At 49.1% G+C, this 23,588-nt stretch overlaps 1 protein-coding gene across 2 annotated transcripts in view; it reads left to right on the forward strand.

Annotated features, from left to right (window-relative positions):
- Window positions 1-23,588, forward strand: part of ASTN1 (astrotactin 1) — a 290,281-nt gene that overhangs the window by 261,626 nt on the left and 5,067 nt on the right. For both annotated transcript variants that reach the window (XM_035010736.1, XM_035010737.1), the window contains exons 18-21: window positions 4,510-4,643; window positions 8,591-8,742; window positions 9,845-9,980; window positions 15,497-15,597. In XM_035010736.1, coding sequence (XP_034866627.1) covers window positions 4,510-4,643; window positions 8,591-8,742; window positions 9,845-9,980; window positions 15,497-15,597 — 523 coding nt within the window. The remainder of the gene's footprint in view (window positions 1-4,509; window positions 4,644-8,590; window positions 8,743-9,844; window positions 9,981-15,496; window positions 15,598-23,588) is intronic.

Below are 23,588 nucleotides of genomic sequence, written 5' to 3' on the forward strand. Positions count from 1 at the left end.
TTCCTTTGGCCTATGAATTCCTCTTCATTCTGATGAAGTGACTGGGGAAGAAGAGCTGGGGAGAAGAGACCATGGAAGGGTGGCTTGCAAGGATGACAAGGACGGATTGATGTCACCATGGAGACCCAAAGCTGCGGTGGCTTTAATCCAGTGCCTTTACCTGCCCCACTTTGTCTTCTGGGAGCACCCAAGACTGCTGCAGCTGGTGCCCCAAGAGCTCCTGAGCACTTGGCCTGGACCAGCAGAGTCAGGGAATACACTCATAGCACCATCCTATGGGACAAGGCACGAGAAGCTGCAGAGTAGGGAAGAGCTGGGTGGGAAAGGAGGACAAAGACTCCCAGCATCCTGCAGGGGCGTCGTGGGTAAAATGGGGAAGCTGAAGGAATTTGTGTCTTTAGCATCTCCCTCTCTGGATCTCCTACTTGCCAGACCTTGGCCCTTCCCTGTCTTCCTGCACTGGTTTTAAGAGAGGGGTTGGGAGAGATCGTCCATCTGGCCGTATTTGAATATTGTAATTTCTGAACACGTAGACAAGGTGGCCCAAGGTGCTTCCATCACCATCCCATGTTTCTTCTCTCTCATTCCTTAGACATAGTCTGTCTTCTCTGTTCATTCTCTCTGTTCCTCTGCTTTTCCTTCTAATTTTCCCTTTCTCACAAAGAATGCAGATATGGAGTGAAAAAGCAAACAAAGAGGGGTACTAAGTCACGACACCAGTAAACTCGGTGTGTGTTCTTATCTCTACCCCTCTAGTAGGTCTGGGGCCAATTTTCTAACCACTCTTGGCCTCCTTCTGTTGGGCTAGATCATCTATAATGCCAAATTTCAATCTAGTGATTAGAAACAGTCTAGAAACAAATAGGTCAAACTATATAACCCACCAGACGTCTCCAACCCAACATCTTCCACCCCAAACAGTTACCATTGTGCTTCAGTCTCGGTGAATGGGATTCTTTTCTACCAAGTTGCCCAAGCTGGAGGCCAAGTATGCTTCCCTGACTTTTCTTGTCACTCCCTAACATCTATCTATCATCACCGGGGACTACAAATACTTTGAATCCATCCTCCTGTGATTGTACCCCCATCACAGTCATCCACTGTAATAGCAGGCCACCCTCTTCTTGTTACAGTAGCCTCTTACTGGTTTTCCTGTGAGACCAGTCAGTTTTCTGTCCGATACGGACATCAGGTCCTGCTGCAGCAGGGCAATTCAGTAGCTCTGCAGAATCTGTTAAATACAATCTAGAGTCCTTAGCATATCGTTATAAGGGCAATTCATTGTCCAATTTGGTCCTCACTTACATGGTTAGGTTTGTATATGCTTTATATTCTATCCTCCAAATTTTAACCTCCTTAAACACAACACATTTTCTGTCATGCATCTGGCCCTTCAGACTTGTCACTCTCTCTCGCAGAAATGGCCTCTCCTACATTTCTGCCAACGGCATACCCCTGCTATGACAGTACTTCCAGGTCTCAGCTCAAGCATCCACAGCTATGACAAGCCCTCCCTTGTTCTCCCAGGCCAGCCCCTGCTCCTTCAAGTGGCTTCCATTGTCTGTGTCCCTGCATCTTCTGAAGCACGTATCACCTGCTGTCACGAGTGCTCACATATTTGTTTACGTATTTGTCCTGTAGACTCTGAGAAGCACTCATTCTTCTATGGAATCCCAGCTCCCAGCTGACATGTAGTTGGCACCCTGCTGGATAAATGAATGAAATAAATAAATGGAAGAATGAACAGAGGGGCGAACTTGGCCTGGAAGTTCAGCTGCTTTCCCTAAAACAAAATAAGAACAAAAATGGGAAAATCCTATTTCTTTTTGGGAATCAGGATTAAATCTAATAACAAATGAGGATCCCCATGCAATGCCTGCCACATTCTAGATACCAAGAAAAATGTAATTTTTTTTCCTCTTCTTTCCAGAAGGGCTCCTTCTTGATTTCCCCTCTTCTACCCCAGCCTACCTTCCACAGTTACCGAAAGCCCAGGATTCAGGGAGTAGGAACTTGTGGAATTGTGTGAACCAAAGGGGGAAAGTTGAAGCTTTTGAAGAAACGTCTGTCATCATAAGTGTTGGTCTTTACTCCTTTGGGTTGAAAATCGGATCATGTTTCTCCCCTGTTTAAAACACTTTCCCCTGCTCTTAGAATGTGACACCACCCCTCACCATGGACCACAGGGTCTCTGTAACCGGCCCCACCCCCTCCCACTTGCTGAGCCCCTCTTTGTCCTTCACTCTGGCTCTTACAGCCAAAAGAGCCTTCACTCGGTTGATTTTAAAGGTTAACTTTCACCCAGGCTGAAGTCATCTTAATACTGGTTTTCCGCCTGGAACCAGATAACTCTTGATCTGTCCTTCCCAGTTCAGATAAAAACACACATCCTCATGGAGGCCTTCCCAAACCCCTCTGTGAGATTATCCCCCCTCCTTTTCCCTCCTGTCCCAATTCACCCTTTTTCTTTGGAGCACTTACCACCAGTCCTACTAACTTGGTTGCTTATGTAACTTTTGTCTGTTCCTTTGTTATTTGGCTGCAAGATGTATGTGGGCGGGGCCTGACTATGTCTAACGCTGCACTGTATCCTTAATGCTTAGCACAGCAGCCAGACCCTTACAGGTGCTTAGCTAGTAACTGTTGATTGAAAACTGCACGCAGGCAGCCACAATTTCCTCTTTATTCTACCTCTCTCAACGGAAGTCGGTTTTCCTAGTTTAAGAAAGTATACTTTTGATTTGAGTTTGGTTTGAGTTTGAGTTCAGTCAGGCAAAGCATGAAGTGAGCACCTGCAGTGCACCGGGCTTCCTACTAGGAGCCGGCGGACAATCAGTCACATTGAGCTCAGGTTCTGGGGTGGCCCCCACTCACTAGCCTGTGACCCTGAACAAGTCACTAACCTCTTTGACTCTAAATGCCCTCCACTGTAAATCCTGTCTATCATGGAGCTCAAACTACGGTGTTAGCCCTAAAAGGGCCTTGAAATTCTAAAACTACACACATATACTGATAATCAAGAATTGGTCCCTGCTCCCTAGAAGCTCCCAATCTGGGAGTAGGAAGGTGGGAGCGGGGTCAGTATGAACCCTTATGTGAAGTTCTGGGAGAATGTAACTTAGGGTATTGGCTTTCAGCTTAGACATTTCCATTTTTGTAGGGTTATCTGTCGGTTTTTTCTTACTCTCTTCTTTTTTCTTTTCCTTCCTTCCTTCTTTCTTTTCTTCCTCCCTCCATCCCCCCTGCCCCCCCTTCCAATATTTTGGCCTAAAATTTTCCAAGATGGCTGCTTCATTTCTCTAATTTACCAATTCTGTGTGGGTTTGGTAAGAGTGGGTCAGAGAGAAGAGACTCAAAGGAAAAGCAGAGGCTGCGGACGGTGAGCTGACCCAGACAGAGAGCTGACCTCGGCCAGAGGGCACGGCCACATGCCTGTGGCCAGCCTTGCCCTCTCCCTATCCCTGGGCTGGGGTTGAGGCAGCAGGGCCCCACTGAGTGGTCAGTGCCCATCAGGATCTGCTTCCTCACCAGGGAATTGTCCCATCTCAAGTTCTGTTCCCTGACTAGTCTAATTTTATCCTTTTGTCCTTTCATCGACTAGGGAATATCTGCTGTGAAATCACTGTATGTAAAGAATTATCCTAGGCTCTGTGACATTTGTATGCTTCCACAGAAGACCCAAGCCTGTCATTCAAACATAATAATAATTGCTGACATTTATTGATTACTGATGTAATATTTATATGTTACTAATGCATGCACAGCACAGGTATTATGCTATGCCCTTTGGCGTATATTATTTCAGGTCATCATCACAACAATCCTATGAGAAGAGTGCTGTTTCCATTCCATTTTTCCACTGAGGAAACCAAGTTGATCTAATTTGCCCCAGGTCACATGGCAGTGATTTGCAGAGCCGAAGTCCTTACCCAGGGCAGACAGCTCTGGAGCACAGTGCTTCACCTGGTTGCTGCTCTGTTTCTACCTTCTACCAGGAAAGAGAGGCCTCACACTCAAGGCAGATCTGCATAAATATTGTACGTGGGGTACAAGGCACACTGAAGGAATGTGGCAGAGGGGCAGTGCTGGGCAGGATGCGAAGGGCAGATGAGGATGCACAGAGAGGCATTTGAGAAAGGGCCAAGGGCCTAAGGGTGGAGAGAAGAGGGGTCAGGGCAGTGGATGGTCGAGATGTTATTGTTGCTAGGGCCTTGGGTGTGGAGTGACGGATGGAGAAGAAGGGAGAAGTAAGACTTGCTTCCAAGGTAACAGCTCTCAACCATAGGGGTGACTGGCACATTAATGAGAGAGCAGCACCAAGGAGGTCCTGCAAGGTCTAGCTTCCCAGAATCAGTCTCCTGGGGTAGGAATTTTAGATCAAAAAAATGGTGAAGTGGTGCCCCAGCCTACTGGCTGAAAGTAATCTAGAACCAAACAAAGCCTGGATTCTGTCTCTTGACTGGTGACCCAGCCCTGGCTCCCGGACACTTACTCTTCCTTCTCTTGCAGCTCTTGCAGGAGGCCACCATGAGCTCACTCTGGTGCTCAGGGACTGGAGATGTCATCGAGGACTGGTGTCGATGCGACTCCACGGCTTTTGGAGCAGATGGACTTCCCACCTGTGCACCTCTCCCACAGCCTGTGTATGACTCCCCTTCTCTGCCTCTGTGTTGCGTGCCCGCCTCTGCACGGTTCTGCAAATGTGTATTACAGGGCATCCACTTGTTGCAAAGCAATAGACCAGGGGCCAGGGAACAGGAAGAAAAACATGAGGCAGCTCCTGGCCTCAGCAAGCTTTCAATCTTAGGGATGCAGCACGCAGAGTGTCATAGGAGAAGACATGGTCTGATAAGAGTTATCAGAGACGTTTAAGTCAAGTGTGAAAGGGAATGGTCAAGTCTGAATTGGGGGCAGGCGAAGGCTTCATGAAGGAGATGGCACTTGAGTTTCTCCCTGAAGGTAGAGAGGATGGACAGCATGGCCAGAAGATCAGAGGGCTAAAGTGACATTGCAGGGGAGGAAGTGAGAGATCGGTAGTGAGACTCTACTAGGCCAATGACACATTTCCTGGGTGGCAGCTCTGTGTGGAGCCATTAGGTACTGTTATCACTTCCATTTAAGAGACAAGGAAATGCATTCAGATGGTCTGAATGATTTTTCCAAGGCCCTCAAGCAGGAAGCAGAGCCACCACCGCTAAGAGGCCATGATATTAGCCATGATAATGTTGAGAGGACACAACGGAGAGATGATCCGGGGTAGAACCAATGGGGGGGTGGTGGTGGAAGGGGGGTTGTGGGTGACTTGGTGGTGTGGGAGGGAGAAAGAGGGAGAAGTTGAGAATGGACCTATGACTTCAGTCCCAGTGGCCGGGAAGATGAATAAGCCACAGCTGAGAAGAGAAGCATCAAGGGACATGCACGTTTGAGGAGGAGACTGTGTCCAGTTGGACCCGTCTTGGAGGTATAGCAGGGCAGTCCTACCGACATGTTCAGAGGTCAGAGGGAAAGACGGTTTGGAGAAATAGACGTCTCCTAGAGATAAGAAGATTTAAACCAACCCCAAAGAAATGAGCAATGGAACCCCAGCTATGAGAAAAGATCCTCTCGAATAAGTATCAACTGGAAAGAGGAGAGGGTCAGAGATGAGCATTAGGGGCTATCTGCATTTGAGGGGTGAACAGAGTACAAAGGGTTGTCAAGGTGGTTCAGGAAGAACATGTCCAATTTCCTTGCCCTCAAGGGAAGGCTGCACAGAACTGGCCAAATCCCTGTAGGCAGGCACCCCCTTAGCCTCTGCTGTGACATCTGTACTGGGAGTGACGCACAGACATATGGTGTCTAATAAGGAGTGCTGGCAGGAACCACTGGAGTCACATGGCCCCATGGGTTGGTGAGGCAAAAAAAGCCCAAAGGGAGGATCAGGACCCATGGGAATAGGAGGCTGAGTCAGCAGGAGCGAGCCAGCAGGAGGACACCAGCCAGTGAGAGTCTGGTTGTGCAGATGCTGCCCTCCGGCCTGATGCAGGGAAGTGCTATTGGGCATCAAAGAGCCAGGACTGAACAGGAAGAGAACCAAGAGAGATGAGACACAACAGTAGACTATCAGCGCAAACCAATGTCTTCTCTTGTCCACGTGCCCTCTCTCTATGGGTAGTTTTAGATACACCAGCACTTGGCTTCTTGCTCTTTATGGCCATGACTTGGACCTCTTGAGTCAAAGGAGAATTGAGGTCATTATTAGTCAAGGTCCTTTCTTTTGGTATAAAGGGAGCCACTAGAAGCAGATGGTGCTTCTAGATGGATTCACCCACTAAGAAAACTACCTCATTTTTGACACAACACTGAGGCCACTAAACAGTTATCATCAGGTGGACACAAGATCCAACCATTGGTGTCTTAGGGTTGATTTTCTTTCTAAACCTGCGTTTACTGTATGTTATTGCTAAAGATCAAATTGGGCTAAATTTCCATAAGCAGGAACATCTATTAAGGACTTCACTTCTCTTGTCAACTTTAATCACTTCTTTTAGTAGCAGACCTTAGTTTCTTGAACGTTTCTTGGTAATTGGAAATAGAAATGTACTCTGGTTTTACACGAGTCTATGTAAATCATGCATGCCGCTGTTTCTCAGTAGAGGCCAGCTTTGGTCCACATTTTCACAGAATCTGACTTCTCAGAAAGGCTTAGTTACTTACTTAAGCTTCCTAATGCTTTTTTCTTCAAAATAGCACTCGGCATATGACTCTAATTAATGAATTCGTCAATATCCGCACTGTTTTGGGTCTACTCCATCTTTCATGTCATCTGCAAACTATGCACTCCTTCATAGTAAGCCACTAAGGAGCATGTGTTTTGCATTATTTTTCCACTGGTTGAATTCCTTGCTATTGCTCCCACAGTCTCCCGTGATTTCTTCTTAAAGTTCTTATCACACATTATTATAATCACATGTATAATTGTATGTTTTTCTATTGACCACTCCACAAAAGAAGGGGTTATGGGGCGCCTGGGTGGCTCAGTCGGTTAAGCGTCTGCCTTCAGCTCAGGTCGTGATCCCAGGGTCCTGGGATCGAGCCCCGCATCAGGCTCCCTGCTTAGCAGGGAGTCTGCTTCTCCCTCAGACCCTCCCCCCTCTCATGTGCTCTCTTTCTCATTCTCTCTCAAATAAATAAATAAAATCTTTAAAAAAAGAAAAAAGAAAATTCATAGCAGAGAAAAGCAAACTGGCTAACAAATATTTGAAGAGATGGTCAACTCATTTGTTCATTGGAAAAAATGCCAATTAAAACAATGTATAGGAACGCCTGGGTGGCTCAGTCGGTTAAGCTTCTGCCTTCGGCTCAGGTCGTGATCCCAGGGTCCTGGGATCGAGCCCCGCATCGGGCTCTCTGCTCCGCGGGAAGCCTTCTTCTCCCTCTCCCGCTCCCCCTGCTTGTGTTCCCTCTCTCGCTGTCTCTCTCTCTGTCAAATAAATAAATCTAAAACAAAAAAAAAGAAGGGGCTGGAGGTGGCTCGAGCACCACTGCATCTTGAGCACCAAGCACATTCTGATACGTAGTAGGTGCTCAACAAACATTTGCTGAATTGAAATTGACCGTTGCCTTGGTGTGTTCCATCTGTAGCACCTGGCACAATGACCCCCTGAGACCAGTGACAGGCATCTGTGAGCTGAGTAGAGAGCAGAGGTCGATGATTATGGGAGGTCGTGAGATATGGGGACCAAGGATGAGGGTGAATGGCAGGGATGGCATGTGACAGACGGAGACTGGAATGAGCAGGAGCCAGGAAAATCCCCAGAAGCCAGTGGTCTAGAAAGAAACCCGGAATTGGAAGCAAGTGACAAATCTGAGATATACCTATGAAGTCAGAACAAGGTAACAAATTGAAACCACTTGGACCATTAGGAGATCCGTACCACGAACGTCAATAATGTGTAGTGAGTCTCAGCAAGGCATAAGGACATATGAGATGGCAAGGCAAAAGAGTGGTGAAAATGGACAATTTGCATGGAAGGAGGAGACTCTGAATTGGGAAAAGCAAAGAAAGACTGGAGTCGGGAATCAGGATAGTCAAAGAAACCCAAGAACAAAAAAAGAACCTGAAATCAGAGCGCAAGTTTGCAGCCACAGGACATCACCCAGGGCTCTCCCAGACACCACCTCAGTGAGCCTTGGCATGAGCTTTATAGGCACATTCTCCTATATTCAAGGGCAAATCCAGAAATTATATTTGCAAGAAATTATATTTGTAAGCAGGGCCACCCAGAAAGCCCTGCCCACTGACCCTATAAGATGTAGGTGCTCATTCATCTTTGATTCACCTACTTATTTATTTATTTGCAAGCAGATGTTGAGTTCCTAATCTGTAAAAGGCACTTAAGAGTAATAAAATACAGATTCTGGGGACCTTCAAGAACCATTGCTCTCTAGTGAAGGAGACAGGCGCTCAGAGAGATTGTTGCAGTGGTTGGTTAAGAAAGGTTAGAAGGAAGACTTGAGGGCGTAACAATTGAGAAGGTGGCCAGTATCAGAAGAACATCGCAGGACCCAACAGGTCCCCATGTCATGTCTCTTCCTGTCTTGCACTCAGGCTGAGACTCTCCACGGTTCATGAGCCCAGCAGCACCCTCGTGGTCCTGGAGTGGGAACACTCAGAGCCTCCAATTGGGGTGCAGATTGTAGATTACCTCATCCGTCAGGAAAAGGTCACTGACAGGATGGACCACTCCAAAGTGGAGACAGGTGAGCCTCTCCAACTTCGTGGGCTCATCTTAATCCATTGGTAAAAAGAAGAGAAAAGAAAAATGTCCTGCCTCCTGGTCTATGCTCCGGATCCCCGGTGTCCAAGGGTCCCTGGTGGTTGGGTGGTGGGGTGGGGGTGGCGGGGGCGAGGTGGGTGGGCCAGGGGTGGGGAAGCAAGAACAGCCATCTCGTCCATTTAAGAGTTTTTGCATGGTGAGCATCTGACAAAGTCTTGTTTTGATTTTGTTTTTCTTTTTGTTTATTAAAGAGGTGTCCATTTCATTGCCTCTAGGCACACTCACAAAGAAACAACAGTACAGTACACTAGTTATCCTAGCCCACAATTAAGAAACAATTCTGTGCTAACCACTGCCATGATTACAGGAAAAAAAAAAATGCCTTTGCTAATAACCCCCCTCTGGGCAAAAGCATGCGCAAACAGATGTTACCCCATGTCTTGTCCTAAAGCAAACTCTGCAGTTGCCAGGTCCAGCTAGAAGAGGGAAGTCTTCAAGAAGTGGAAACACCCCATGAACAATGTTCCATGCCCTAGTATTTTGCTGCCTACACGTAGGGAAAGGTCAACATAAATCATCCCTAAAACCTACGCGTGAGTGTGGTCCCCCACAGGATGGTGGCGTCCACAGTTTGATGCAGGGTGAACAAGCTCTGCCAAAATGGTCAGCGAGGCTGGGAGACATATGCACGGCCTTCAGGTATGGGGAACTGTCTCCCGCTTCCTTCGAGGCCCTGTCCCTGATGCGCACAGGTACTGCAAAGGGCTGGCAGGGACCACTGCCCTCAGCAGCTGCTCCCTACCCTTGCCAAGAACATTTCATAAAAGAGCTCACACATGTGTGTACATCTTGCCATAGTTGTGTCTGAACTCACTCCGGACAAATGGCTCTAAATTGATTAAACATGAAACAGAAAAGACAATTCCTTCTAGGTCTTTTTTCTCTACTAGGAATTTGAGAAGACTGGGGACCAAGCAGTTCTAATGTTAAGTTCTCATTGAACTGATGCCATCTCCTTGCTTGGCCAGCACTGTTTCTCATGGCCTTTTCCATTCCTCCCCCCCCCACCCCCCCACCTGGGGCAGAAACGGTGCTGAGCTTTGTGGACGACATCATCTCTGGAGCAAAGTCTCCTTGTGCCATGCCGGCTCGGGTACCAGACAAGCAGCTCACCACTATCTCTCTGATCGTTCGATGCCTGGAACCGGACACCATCTATATGTGAGTGATACACGCCTGCCTGGCTTTTCCTTACCCTGAACGTCCTGAGGCTCTGAGGTCCTTCCTTTTCGTGCTTGAGTTCCTTCAGAAACTCGGAAAAATATTTTGAGTTTCTCAAGTCTTACCCTGATCAGTTATAGAGAACTTTCTAGGGACTGGAAAGGGAGGATTAAGAAAGACAAGAGAGCCCCATCCTTCAAAGAGTTTGCAACACAGAAAGGAAATATACAAACAGCTAAATTTAACATCTGATAGGACGACATAGAGGCTAGATGGAAGAACAAGGAACATGCAGAAGAGAAGGGAAAGGAGTGGCTAATTCTAACTAGAGTGGACATCACTCACTGGGGTCGTGTAGAATTTTGGTAGGTAGAGTGATGTCGGAAAAGGCAGAGCAGGCTGAGGAACCAGCAAGGGCAAAAGCAAAGAGGCATGAAGGTGAGTAGCAAGTAGTCCAATCAAGCAGAAGCAGATGGTGAGTAAAAGGGAATGGAAGAAAGTGATTCTGGAAAAAGAGAGTGAATGCTCTAAGTCAAGGGAGATTATTAATTTTTTTCGACGAAAGAATAGCAAGAACTCTGCTTTAGAAAGCTAGCTCCAGTGACGTCGAAATAGTTTATAGAGGTAGAGATGGTCAGCATTTTTCTCCAAGGAAAATATGGTGGACTCCTATCTCATGGCACTTGGAACAGCCCTGTTCTCTCTGGGAGCGCTTCCTCATTTCTCCCTGTGCTCCTGGAACAATAGTAAAATAGTTGTGAAGCAGAGACATAAAAGACGCTCTTGTGAGAGGAGAGAGGTTGAGGAAATCTAAGTCATGAGGGGAAAACAGGGAAGGAGGGCAAGGCAGAATTCCTGGTGATGTAGTTCTGGGACCTTTTGACCCCACTGGTATGAAAAACAGTTTACAGTTTACAGATGAGGTCACAAAAATAGAGTCAGAGTAGCCAGAATAAATCATCTCCATTTCCACAGGTAAAGAATTCAAAGGTAAAAAGCACTAGAAATGTGAGTGGCATTGACTGCAAGTGAAGGAGATGCTCAGGCTGAATGGCTTCCATCTTGGAAAGAGATGTAACTAGGGGGCCATACTAGTAAAATATGTCAAGACAAGGGATATTCTAGAAGAGCTGGAAAATACAGAGAAATGGAAAGGATGGTTCCATGACAAGGGAAAGCTGACCAACTTAAGATTTTTAGCAGCTCTCTTGCTATTGGGCAGGTGTCGCCCTTTATGAGGAGGGGAAACAGGCAAAAGGAGGAAAGATTAAGGACGGTGCAGTAAAATGCCTCAAACTCAGTGAAGCTGGAATTCTCACTTAAAATAAGAGCTCCCTAATTCTTGTCACTAAGTCACAGCTGTTAATTAGGAGTTTGGAAATTCCTGTGAACCAGCCCTCACCCATCTTGGGACCCTCCTCACGTTGGCCTGATTTGGCCACGTTTCCTGATCAAAGACCTGAGACTGACACCTTCTCCCTCACAGCAGTCTTTGGTGAACTTCCAGCGTTGCCCTCTTAAGTCTCGTAAAGCACCAGCTTTCTGTCTGTGTTGATGATGAAGTCAGAGCGCTTGGGACAGAGGGAAGAAGCCGCTGGCTAGGTGGCGCTCCACTAGGTGGCGCTGCAGATCACGCGAAGAGGGCCTTGGAGGGCCTGGGAGAGCCTGGCCTCCTTGTAGCTTGAAGCCAGACCTTCAGAGTCTGGTAGGAGTACAGGGCCCCGGATTAATTGCTGGAAACACATGGCCCCAAGCCTGGTTCTGTTTCTAAGCGCTGGTCATTGTAAGCAGGATTGCAACTAAGTTTCCTTATCATTAAAAGGGAGGGTTCGGCCTTCGCTTGTGGGGTGCTTACTGGGTGCGGGAGCCCCTGGGAACCCTCGGGGACCCTGTGAGGCTGGGGTCTTGCTCTCATCTCATAGTTGAGGAAACTGAGTTTCAGCAACACAGAGTCGCAAGCTGGTTGTCTGGGGTGTGGCGGTGGTTAAGAATTGAATCAGGGTTTGCGTTCTCTTCGCTGACTGCTTCTTACTCCGCAGCCACTCCAGGCTACCGGAAGGATCTAGCAGCATGATCTCATTTCCTCACGTGAAAGCATGGAGCTGCCTCCACGGGGGTGGAAGGGCGTTTCAGCGTAGCTGGCTTATTTTGTCAGCCTGTGCGATTGTGAGAATTCTGGGTCCACAGTACAAAAACATTTAATTCCCTGGTGGAAAGAGATCTTAAAGTGTGTCTGGTTTGACATCTTCAGTTTCAAGAGAAGGAAACTGAGGCCCGAGCGGGGAGGTGGCTCCCTTTCTAGCCCACGCCCCTCGTCCCAGCCTGTGCTCACAGGAGAACTACTGCCTTTGGGAGCGAGCAGGAGCCGACGGACGACAGTTCGGAAAAGGGGAGTGGGTGGGGCGCCTGGGTGGCTCAGTCGGTTAAGCGACCGCCTTCGGCTCAGGTCATGATCTGGAGGCCCGGGATCGAGTCCCGCATCGGGCTCCCTGCTCAGCAGGGAGCCTGCTTCTCCCTCTGACCCTTCCCCGTCTCACGTGCTCTCTCTCATTCTCGCTCTCTCAAATAAAATCTTAAAAAAAAAGGGGGGGGGGAGTGGACTCGGAGCCCTCCGCAGAACCCGCCACAGGTGCGCCGGGGCGCGTGAGAGAAGCACATGAGGCAGCCAGCCCTGACACGGCCAGGGTGCTCCTTGCACACCAAGTTTCAGGAGCCGGAGCCAGGCTTTGTCGGTTCTCACTCACACAGACACCCTCACACACTCTCTCATTCTCACAACCTCACACACACTCACTCTCTCACACACACACCCACACACTATCTCACATGCTCACTCACACGCACACATTCACACACTCTCGTATCCCCCACACACACTCTCACACATGCACTCACACTCTCACGTACCCTCTCACACACTTTCACACGCTCACTCACACACCCTCACGTACCCTCTCACACATCTTCACACACACACACACACACACACACACACATATGCTCTCATACCCTCCCACACATTCACACACTCTCATATCCCCCCCCACGCACACACACACTCATACCCACACACACGCTCACTCTCACACACCCACACACACTCACACCCCACACACTCTCGCTCTCACACTCACACACACCCTCTCACACACACTCCCACCCCACACTCTCACACCCACACACACCCTCGCTCTCTCACACACACACACTCACACCCACACACACACCATGCAGGTGTCATCACAGACTCTAAGGACAGGCTGGACAATCCAGCCAGGTGGCTGTGGAAAGGGCCCAGGAGTCTTGGACGAGGCAGCAAATGTACTCCCACATTAGCGCTCTGGCTTGGGAGTCAGGCTTCTCTCTCCTGTCTGCTCATTCCAGCTCACCTTCTCGCTGCCCTGCAAGTGCTCGATGGTGGAAACCAGAACGCTGACAATGAACGGAGCAGCCCTTCCCCACGAAAATATGGAAAGTGCCCCCTGGGCTTTGGTGGTAAATTTAAGCTGGCTGCTGTCAGCGTCCCTCCAGGGCCTACGGGGCGGCCCGCTGAGGAAGGGCTCTTAGGATAAGTGCCGTCTCTGCTTAGGAGGTTAGGGGAAGCATCTTCTTTCCTAACACCTTGCTTTGCTATTAGAAATAGTAGGGCTCTGGGCCCTAACTTTTGTACTAATTGCCCCGCCAGAGTAATGTGAGAATTCACCTAAGCACAGGCATTTTCATTCCAGCTCGGGATCTGATCGAGTTAGTGGAGAGCTTACCGCAAGGAGGGCACAGAGCGAAGCTGCCCGCAGGAGTGGGAGCAGCCGGGGCGGGGGGGGTGGGGGTGGTCACACGTCCCAGGCTCCCGGGCACCGAGGCAGAGGGTCCCTCTGATAGCCAGTTTGGTGCTCGAGGCTCAGGACATTTCTCATCTCAGTCAGGGACTCTGCTAGAAATTAAAGAGCTAAGTAATGGTGGGCCACAAAAAGTGGCTGGAGCCCGGCCGCAGACTGTCTAGGGCAGGTGACGTTAAACAGACAGGTGGGTAGCATCATATCAGGTTGCAGCGCTGGCCGTGCTCAGGACCCTGGAAGGTGGAGAGGAAAAGACAAGGCAGAGCCGTCTCACAGAGGATAGCACCCCGGGCGGGCTGGATCGCAGTGGCTGAACCAGGCCAGGGGCGCAGGAGCGCGGGCTCAGACACATGGGTGGGGAGGGGCAAGGAAGGAAGAGAAGCCCGTGGTAAGACCGGGCACGGCGCCCGCGGGCGCTAGGAGCAGGGTGCCCGTGCACTGGCATGGGAGAGAACGGGGCCTCCTATCTCCAGACTCTGGTGAGAACTGCCTGCCCCTGGCAGAGTCAGGGCAGAGTCTGCCGCAAAGATCAGGTGGCCCACCTCTGGTGGGGGGAGCCGGACTTCCCACGCAGCAGGGTGTCTTGGGAGAGAGGGGGGTTCACTCGGACCTTAGAGGTCGGTCCCAGCACGGCTTGCAGGATGGTGGCCATCCTTCGAGGCTCTCATTTCTCTCTCCCTAGCACTCCTGCTCCATGGTGGGGACAGAGGTGTGTGCGGGAGAACCGTGTCCATGTGTGGGAACCCCAGATGGCAGGCACAGGTCTGTGGGCTGTCCTGGCTGCCTCTGGGCCCATCCCTGAGAACCTTAGCTCAAGAGAGTCTGGAGTAGGTAGGCAGAGGAAAGAGTTGAGACCCAGCCTGAGACCCGGGTTGTAGGACAAGACTCAAGATCAGAGCAAGGTTCCAGACAGATGCCCCAGCTTCAGTTTGGTGGCCTCAGCCACAATTCTAGAAACAGCACATACCAGCTGGGCTGATCAGGTGTGTGGGAGGACCAGAGATGAAACCATTTCCGGGGGGTGCCATTGGTAGGGATCCAGGCAGCCCCTGGGAAGCTGTGTGGGGTTGGTGTGATGCAAAGAGCCCACTCAGACTGAGGAGGAGAGAAGGGGAGGTGGTAGGGAGAGAAACATTGCAGGGTGCTAGAATTTGGTTGCAGGGTCAGGGCAGGGTTTAGTACCAGGCAAGAAGGTAGATCTGAATCAAGGAGGAGAGGCCAGTGGGACGGACTGAGCCGCCCGGTGTAGGGAGGAGGGCATGCCCAGCACTGGCCCAGGCCTACCTGACAGCCAGGAGGCCAGGCTTCCCACGGAGTCCCCAGGTGTGGTCCCGGCCCTGCCCCCAGGCACGTCATCACATTCCCAGCAGCCGGGCTTCAGACCCAACCCGAGTTCTGACCCAAGTTTCTACTCCTTCCCTCGGCTCAGGTGCCGTCAGCGTGTAAGTGGCATCAGACTCACCTAGAAGGCTTGTGAGAGCCTGCTTCAGTCGGTCTGGGGTTGGGTGGGAGAGTTTTCATTGCTACCAAGTCCCCAGGTGATGTGGACGCTGCGGGTCTGAGGGCCCCACGTTGAGAACCACTGCTCTGTGCCCTGGTGCAAACCCGCCCCAGCTCAGCGTGGCCATCAGCCTGGGTCTCAGCTTCTCTCTGCTAACGACGCCCTCCCCCGTCTGCCAGGTTCACCCTGTGGGGAGTGGACAACACCGGACGGCGCTCCAGACCCAGCGATGTGATTGTGAAGACCCCCTGCCCCGTGGTGGATGATGTCAAGGCCCAGGGTAAGTGACAGCAGAGCCTGCAGAGGAACGCCCCAGGGGCCTCCCCTCGCCGTGATGGAAGCGGGAGCAAGGGAGTCAAACAGAACAACCTGGGGTTCCACAGGGAAGGGGGAGAACTCAAGGCCCAGCCCCGGAGTGGCACGTGTCTGGGAGTACTCCTCCACCTCTGCCTCCGGTAGAGATCCTCACGGTACCCCATTATCTCACACACTGGGGGTCAGGGAGCCGGGAGGACACACTGGCAAAACCCCTGGGCACGCACAGTAACACACCAGGTGCTTAGGTACATGGTGGAGTCCTGTGACCTCTGCCCTTGGGATTCCTCTCTTCATATGTGTGTGCACATCAGCAGAGTTCTTTTGAATTAAAACATAGAAAGGCTACAGATGTGGACATCTGTGCAAACAGCACACTTGCGGGAACTCCCTTTCCTCCCCATGCCCCTTGGCGGGTCTTGATAGTGTCCCCTGCTCTGAGGCTTAGCACATGCTGTCCACAGCCAGGATTTGGCCATCTTGGGCATCCCTTCTGCGGGGCTCTCACACCAAGAACAGGGTTCCAACCAACCACTGCGGGCTCTCCAGGGGAATAGGGCTGATTTGCACATGAGCGGACACATGGGCCATCGCAGGGAGCTCAGGCGTGCAGGTTTCAGGAAGGGAAACAGTGTGGCCAAGCCGATTGCTGGCTCCTCACGTTGCCTGAGATGGCTCCTGGCTCCAGGTGTATCAGGCTGCCCATGAGGGGTACAAGCCCTCAGCGATCAAGGGGTGTGCACGGTGATGCAAAATCACAGGGGAGAGAGTGACCAGACCTACCTTAACTAAAATCACTGATGCTGTAACACTTTACAGCTTCTGGAAGGATTCTCACATTTATCGCCTCATTTAATGTGTGTGACACTGTTCTTTTCAACTCAGGAATCTGATCATATTAAGGCCCCTTCTTAAAACTCTTTAATGGATTGCCATTCTTCTTGTGACAAAGACCAAAATACTTAACAGACACATTAGGACCTAAATGAGGTGACCCTCGCACACTTTTCCAGCCTCTTCTCATCCACTTTCCCCATCGATCTTTGCATTTCAGCCTCACTGCCTTTCTCAGGTCCTCCACACCATTCCCACTCCTACCACCGGCCCTTTGCACATGTCCGTCTCATTACCTTGAACACCCTTTACCCCCACCCCTGATTAACTAACTAGCTTCTCTCAGCCTGCAGATTTCGGGTCAGGTATCCCTTCCTTGGTACAGTCAAGAGGTCAAGGGCGACTGCTAGATGTTCTCACAGTATCATGTTACTTTCCTTCAGCACATTCATCTCCGTTTGTTATTAGAATCATGTGTTCAATATCTACCTCACTGGACAGTGAACTCCAGGAGAGCAGAGTCTGGTTTGGTTTACTCACTATTACGTCCCTAACACATAAATGTCTCTGTTAATTTGGAAATGCTACCACTAACCATGCAGAGTCTGCTTTCTAATAGGGACGCAATAAGGATTTACTGAATGGATAGAATATTGCCCCCATTTTATAGATGCGGAAATTGAGATGCAGAGTCAAGTGAACAGCTGACCAGGGTCACAAAATGAGCACTGAACAGAGTCAGCACTCAGACTCATTATTTGACATCAATTCCCATTTTGCCTATGATGTTAAATCAGATTATTTAGAAGGTCATTGTGTAAAAGAGTGAAAACCTTTCTTTGTCTCTGAATGAAAAAAAGACCTATATTAAAAAAAAAAAAAAAAGAGTGTTCAAGTTAGGTAGAAAAAAAAAATTCCCCCTTTCAGGATTTCAGTGGAGACCTTTACATATAAGACAGATGTGCTTCTCACCGGAGTGAGTGCTGCCTGGCTTACAGGGTATGGACCAAATGACTTTTGAAGGTCTCGAAATCCCTTGATGATGAAAGCAGAGTCTGGGGTTGAAAACCCTCAGATGAGAGGCTATCGGGAGAGGCCCCCTGGCACCCTTAGGTCATCATCTGTTGATTTCTTACTTCAAGCCAGAGAGGAGCAGGTGATGAGAAGGTGCCCCAGCTAATTCTGTTTTGGAGAATTTGCTTGTGTCCTTGCTGGCCACAGTAGGCACCTTGGACTTGCTTGCTAAATAGGCAGCAGGCTGGTGGTGGGGCATCAGAGAGGTGATGAGCAGGTAGATCTGCAGCACAGTGCTACCTGCAGAAATAGATGGACAGACAGCAACTCTGGAGTAAAGAGGGGCCGACATAGAGTAGTGTGCCTTGGAAAGACCGCTATTCTGTTTCTCTGTGGGGCTCCTTTGGGTTAATTCCAGCCCCCAAAGTGAATCAAGATGTGCTTCTGCTCATGTGGGCTCCCGGACGAAGGAGAGTATCTGAAATCCCAGCAGACCAGGTGCACGCCGGAAAGTCAATTTCATGCTGAGACAATGAGGTAGCATCCCCACGTGCTTTTACTCTTCCACCAGGAGGGAGTCCCATACAGGGCAAACGTGCAGATTAATGAGGTGGACTCATTGAGGGGATCCTCACAAATTAATACAGTTCTAGCAGCTCTACCGAAAAACCATATGCTTTGCCTCCTTCAAACCCAGATGGTGATCATAAATACAACTTAGCTCCTAATGATCCAGCAGGAAGCCAGACTACTCCTTATATGAACACTTTTCCTAAACCAGATACTTTCTATGAAGAATTTTACCACATCATGACACTGAAGCCACTGAGCCAGTGAGTTGCCACCCATGTTCTACTGAGAGCGTCCTTCCCGGGGAAGAACGAGCTCATGTCAGCTATAAGACCAGCCTCATCTCCAGGCTGGGGCATGGCCTTGCAAGAGTTCTCTGTGAAGCTTCACGAAGTGAAGGCCAGCTCTCATCCATCACTCCCCCCAGCATCCATCCTTCTTTCCTGATGCCAAACATAAATTCTTGTCCCTTCCTTCCTTTGGCATTTATTGAGCCCTGGGATTAGATACTACAGAAACAACAAAAATTAGACTCAGAATTTGTTTTCAAAAACTGTGTAATCTGATTTCATAAATGCATCAAATCATACCACACATATTAAGCCCCAACTAAATACCTGGTCTAGGCATTAGGGGGCAAAACCCCTGCCTCCTGGAGCTTAGATTTCAGCAGGGTGGACAAACTACAAAAGATAGTAAAACAAACATTTCAGATGGTGATGTATGTTATGGAGACTGACTAGCAGGGAAATGGGATAAGCAGTACACAGGGCAGCATTTTAACTGGCGTGGTTTGGGAAGAGGGTGAAGGAGGAAGACACAAAGATACCCAGGGAAGATCATTCCAGATAGAGGAGCAACAGGACAGAGATGCCTGGTGTGTTTTAAGATGGGAAAGGAGGCCTCTGTGGTGATGAGGGATGGAGAAGAGAGAAGGTGGAGACGAGCTCCCAGGGGCCCAGCGCAGGGATGGGGACTCGGCCTGGGACTAAGCAGGGAAGCGCTGAGCACTTCAAGCAGAAGAGGGACGTGATGGGGCTTAGCGTTTCACAGGCTCATTCACCTGCTGTGCCGAGAGTGGACTCCAAGTAGCAGGTCCAGTGGGGAGCCAAGGCAATGGCAGGGACAGAGGAGAGAGGATGCTCGTGAGAGAGGTGGCGAGAAGTGGTTTGGTTCTAAATTATTTTGATGGTAGAACTGAAAGGATTTGCTGATGGCTTGGAGCAGGAAAGAAAAAAGTCATGCCAAGGCAGGCTGAGCAGAACCGTCTAGTTCAATGGCTTGGACTCTCCCCCAGCAGACCCCAGCATCCTAGATGAAGGCAGAGAAGAGGCCAAGGATGGAGCAAGCTGGTTGAGGGCACAGGCCATGGGCCCTGTGGATTATGTCAGGTAGAGAAGGATGTAGATACAGAGCTGATGCCCGGAGGGAATGGTGGAGCCAAAAGACCTGGGGGCTGAAGGACAGATTTGGTGGAGGGAAATACAGGAAGCTTGAAAGGAGGTTGTGTTCACCATATGTGATGTTGGGATTTACCATTTCAAAGCTGGAGAAGGTCTCAGACAATGACTGACTCTTGCCAGCTGGCGGGGCCGGGGGGGGGGGGGTTGGTTCTAGTTTTAGAGAGGTCTTTCATGTGGACAGTGAAATCACCCAAAATAGTGATGAGAAATGAAGTGGAGAATGAACCAGATGCCAGAATTTTCCATGGATGTAGAAGAATGGCCAGGAAGTGAGCCGGGAGAAATAGGAAGAGGCAGGTGAGTTTTTAAGGTGGGGGGACTCTTACATATATACACAGAGAGCAGTAAATTGCTTGTAGGAGGTCAAGAGAGGCTGAGGGACTGGGGCATGGGAGGATTCCTCTGTGTGGACGAACGTTTCAGGCAAGTTTCTGCCAACACAGGGACACGGAGACAGGGAAGAGTGTTTGCCAAGGTCAAGGGTAAAGGGAGAGTTGTTTGCCATATTACTGGTCCCAGAGGAAGCAAGGAAAGTGTTGAGAGAATGAATTCATATAGAGTAGTGGTTCTCTAAGCGTGATCCGGACCACCAGCTGCAACAGCATCACCTTGGAACTTGTCAGAAAGGCAAATTCTCGGGTTCCATCTGAGGCCTACTCAGTCAGGAACTCCGGAGGGAGCCAACGATCTGTGTTTTCACAGGCCTTCCAGGTGGAGAATCAAGCTTGATTCCCAAGGTTGAGAGTCACGGGTGTGAAGGCAGCACAGAGCAGCCTGGGGAGGGGCTGCACAGGGAGGGCGGACAGGCAGGGGGTGGGGGAGGGGACCCCGTGGTGTGGACAGAGCCAGGAATGACAAGGATCATTGCCCTCAGGTTTTCATAGGGAATTCTGTAGTCAATTACTTCACTGTGGGGACAGACTGAGGTCTCAGCCCTCCCCGCCCAGGGACTACTGAAAATGGTGACTTAGGACTTCCGTTCGGGGGATTTTTGTTATAGCACCAAGGGAGGCTTTAGGTGGTGTGGATGCCTCCCAGAATTCTCATTTCATAGTAAATTTCATAGCCACTGCTGGGGTATAAGAAAGCTTCCTTCTGCCCCGGAGTCACTCCTCTCATTCAAATAAGACTGTTTGCCCCAGTCTCTTGGACTCCCATGTTTCAGTGTCTCTCTCATGGCATTGGGGAAAGCATGATCTCCTGGAGAACCAGTAACAATTAATCATCATCATAAATAATAATAATAAAATAGCATTTCCTGGTTGTCTGGTTCTCCTCTCAACTCATCTTACTCCAAATACTGTGGCTTATTTGCTATTTTCAAATACACAGCCCAAAGGCTGGGAGCTCTCAGCTGGCCTTGCTTCTCCCTGGCATTCTCTTCCCCACACAGCCCTGCAGCTCATCTCCTCCCTTCCTCCAGCTCTCGGCCCCAGGGTCATCTCTTCAATGAGACCTATCATGGCTACCCTGCTTAATTCTACACAACACTCCCATGCTTCCTTCTCCTGTCTGACTTCCTCCCACTTCCTCACAGAGGATATTGTATTGGCGATGTATATTGCTTCCCGAAATGCCTCCTCCCACTACACTGTAAGTGCCTCAAGGGTGAAGAATTTTGTCAGTTTCTCCCCGCCGTAGCCCAAGTGCCTAGAAAAATGTTGAGCACGTGGTAAGCCCTCAGGAAAAATTGTATTGAGTGAATGAATAAAGGTATGTTTCTTGGGTCCAGACGTTGTGCTGCAGAAAGGCTTTACATTTAATGTCACTTTTAGTCTCACCATAATCTTGGAAGGTGTATATCATTCACCATGATTGAACAGAAAAGGAAACTAAGACCCAGAGAGGTTAAGTAAGTTGTCCAAGGCCACACAGCTGGTGTGGTAGAGCCCACCTTCATATATGTCATGGTGTCAGTTCTTAACCACCCTCTGGGTCTGAGGGCTTCAGTCCCCACCCTGTTGGTTTATTCTGCTGCCTGAGAGGTAAGGCCTCCCTTCTGATAACTAATAACTCAGCTTCCCTTTTCCATGATGGGGCCACATCTGTAGACTCCCTGCCATCTCTCCACGTGCATTTTAACTATTCCTGAACATCATGTATTTTAAAGACAGGGAAGACAGATCCCTATTTTGGATAGCCCAAGACTTCTGTGAAGCTGAAAACTGGGTAAAATGATAACTAAAAATATCTTGTGTTCTTTTCCATTCTCTGAGTTAGTGACTTCCTGAGATGCTGTGAAAGCTAATGAAATAATATCTCTAAATTTTCGCAGTTGAAATAGGAGGAACCAGAAATACTCATGCACTAGGAACCTGGCGTATATCCTTCTGAATATAGCATCCCATTTACTGATGTCAGCTTGTAAGCATGCCCCAGAGTTAGATTATCTTGGTTTTAGGAGGTTTCTGGTGGCGCCCGGGCCTTTCCCACCTGGTCTCAGGCACACGTGCTACCGCTAGTGGGAAGCATCAGCCTCCTCTAGCTAGATATTACCGTTGTGTTATGAGAAGAGTAAATACGCTGGAAAACATTCTCAGCTGTCTCTGTTCCTTGGCGGGGATAGTTATAACCAGGACCCGGGATCTGGGATGCTATTTCCCATCACTAGAAAAAAGAACAGAGAGGCATCAATGAAAAGCCTGGGAAAAGGAAGCCCAGACCTTCCTATCTGGCCTCTGGTCTGATCGCCCACATTTTTCCTCCCCTGGTCTTTCATCTCTCAGTACATGTACTCTTCCTCCCGTTGGAAACAACACAGCTCTTAGAATAGTCCCTCTGCTTCTGTCTGTCTCAACTCTGGGAACAAGAGGTCCCCTGCATACTTATCAGGACTCCCTCTTATTTGGCATCCATGGGCCAACTAGGAGAAGTCCTCTACGAGAAATAGTCACCCCAGATTTGCATCCCCCAAGACTCTGCCTCCTATATCTTCTTAAATTGGCCAAACACTACCATCCCCTGAGCATTGATACAAAAGAGCAATGGAAGATAGACATGGTTTTAAATCTTGACTCCAGCCCACACTGGCTATATGACCTTGGGTACATCACCTGGCCTCTCTCAGCCTCTCTCTGAATGTCCTTGTGTGGAGGAGAGGGACATTCATATCCATCTTGCAGTGTTGGTATGAGGATTGGAGTTCATATATGTGAAGTTCTTGACAATCAGTAGGCCATTAATAAGTAACTGGGGATACCATAGATCTTTATGTTCTAAGGCACCGTCCACTTTATCTCTTGATCCTATTTTAACAACCTGAGAATTTAAAAATCTTGAAAATCTAAATGGATTTCTGGATCAAAGTTATTTATAATGCAGTTAAGGTGCTGGCTACAAGAGTTTGGTTGCTAAAGGATTGGTAGAGTCTGGGATGGAGAGGGAGCACTGGAAAGATCATGAATTACATTCATTTAACTAACATTTTTTTAATCTGCTATGTTGTTTGGCCCTGTGCTAGCCACTCAGGACATGGTAGAAGTAAGCTCCTGTCCTCATAGGCAATGGGCAAGATAGAAAAGTAAGGAAATCATTGCAATGTCTGGACAGAGTAGGGGTAGAAATTTTCTTCCTTCCAACCCAGAAAATCCCTACAACAATGACTTTGTACTTACCAACAGCCCAGAATTCACTTGGAACTGTGACAAGGAATCGGGTTGCTATGCCTTTTGGCTGACCAGGGGGTCAAGTGGGCAAAGTGCTGGCTTGGAAACCTATAGACTTAGTTTCTTCATCCCCAGATTAAACACTGGATTGGAGACAGAGTTCTGCTCTCCAGATCTCAGTTCCCAGCTGTTGAGGAAGGAAATGTGAACAAATCTTCTCTCTGACAGGTTTAATATGAAAACATTTAATGATAAAGTGCTTCAAGCTCCATAGGAAAAAATGCCAAGGCTATACAAATTCATTGCCACTTTGCCACATCACCACGTTCGGTCTTAGCAATGTACGCCTTGGGGGAGAAATCTAAGAGTTATAAATTAAACTGAAAGATTACTCATTTGGACTGCAGGATGTACTGGATTCTGCTTCTGTGTCACCACACATCTGCAAGCTTGTCTTCGTGTCTGGTCTG

This window comes from Mirounga leonina, unplaced genomic scaffold (genome assembly GCF_011800145.1).
Source record: "Mirounga leonina isolate KUSES-001 unplaced genomic scaffold, KU_Mleo_1.0 Mir_154, whole genome shotgun sequence".
NCBI classification, from domain to species: Eukaryota; Metazoa; Chordata; class Mammalia; order Carnivora; family Phocidae; genus Mirounga; species Mirounga leonina.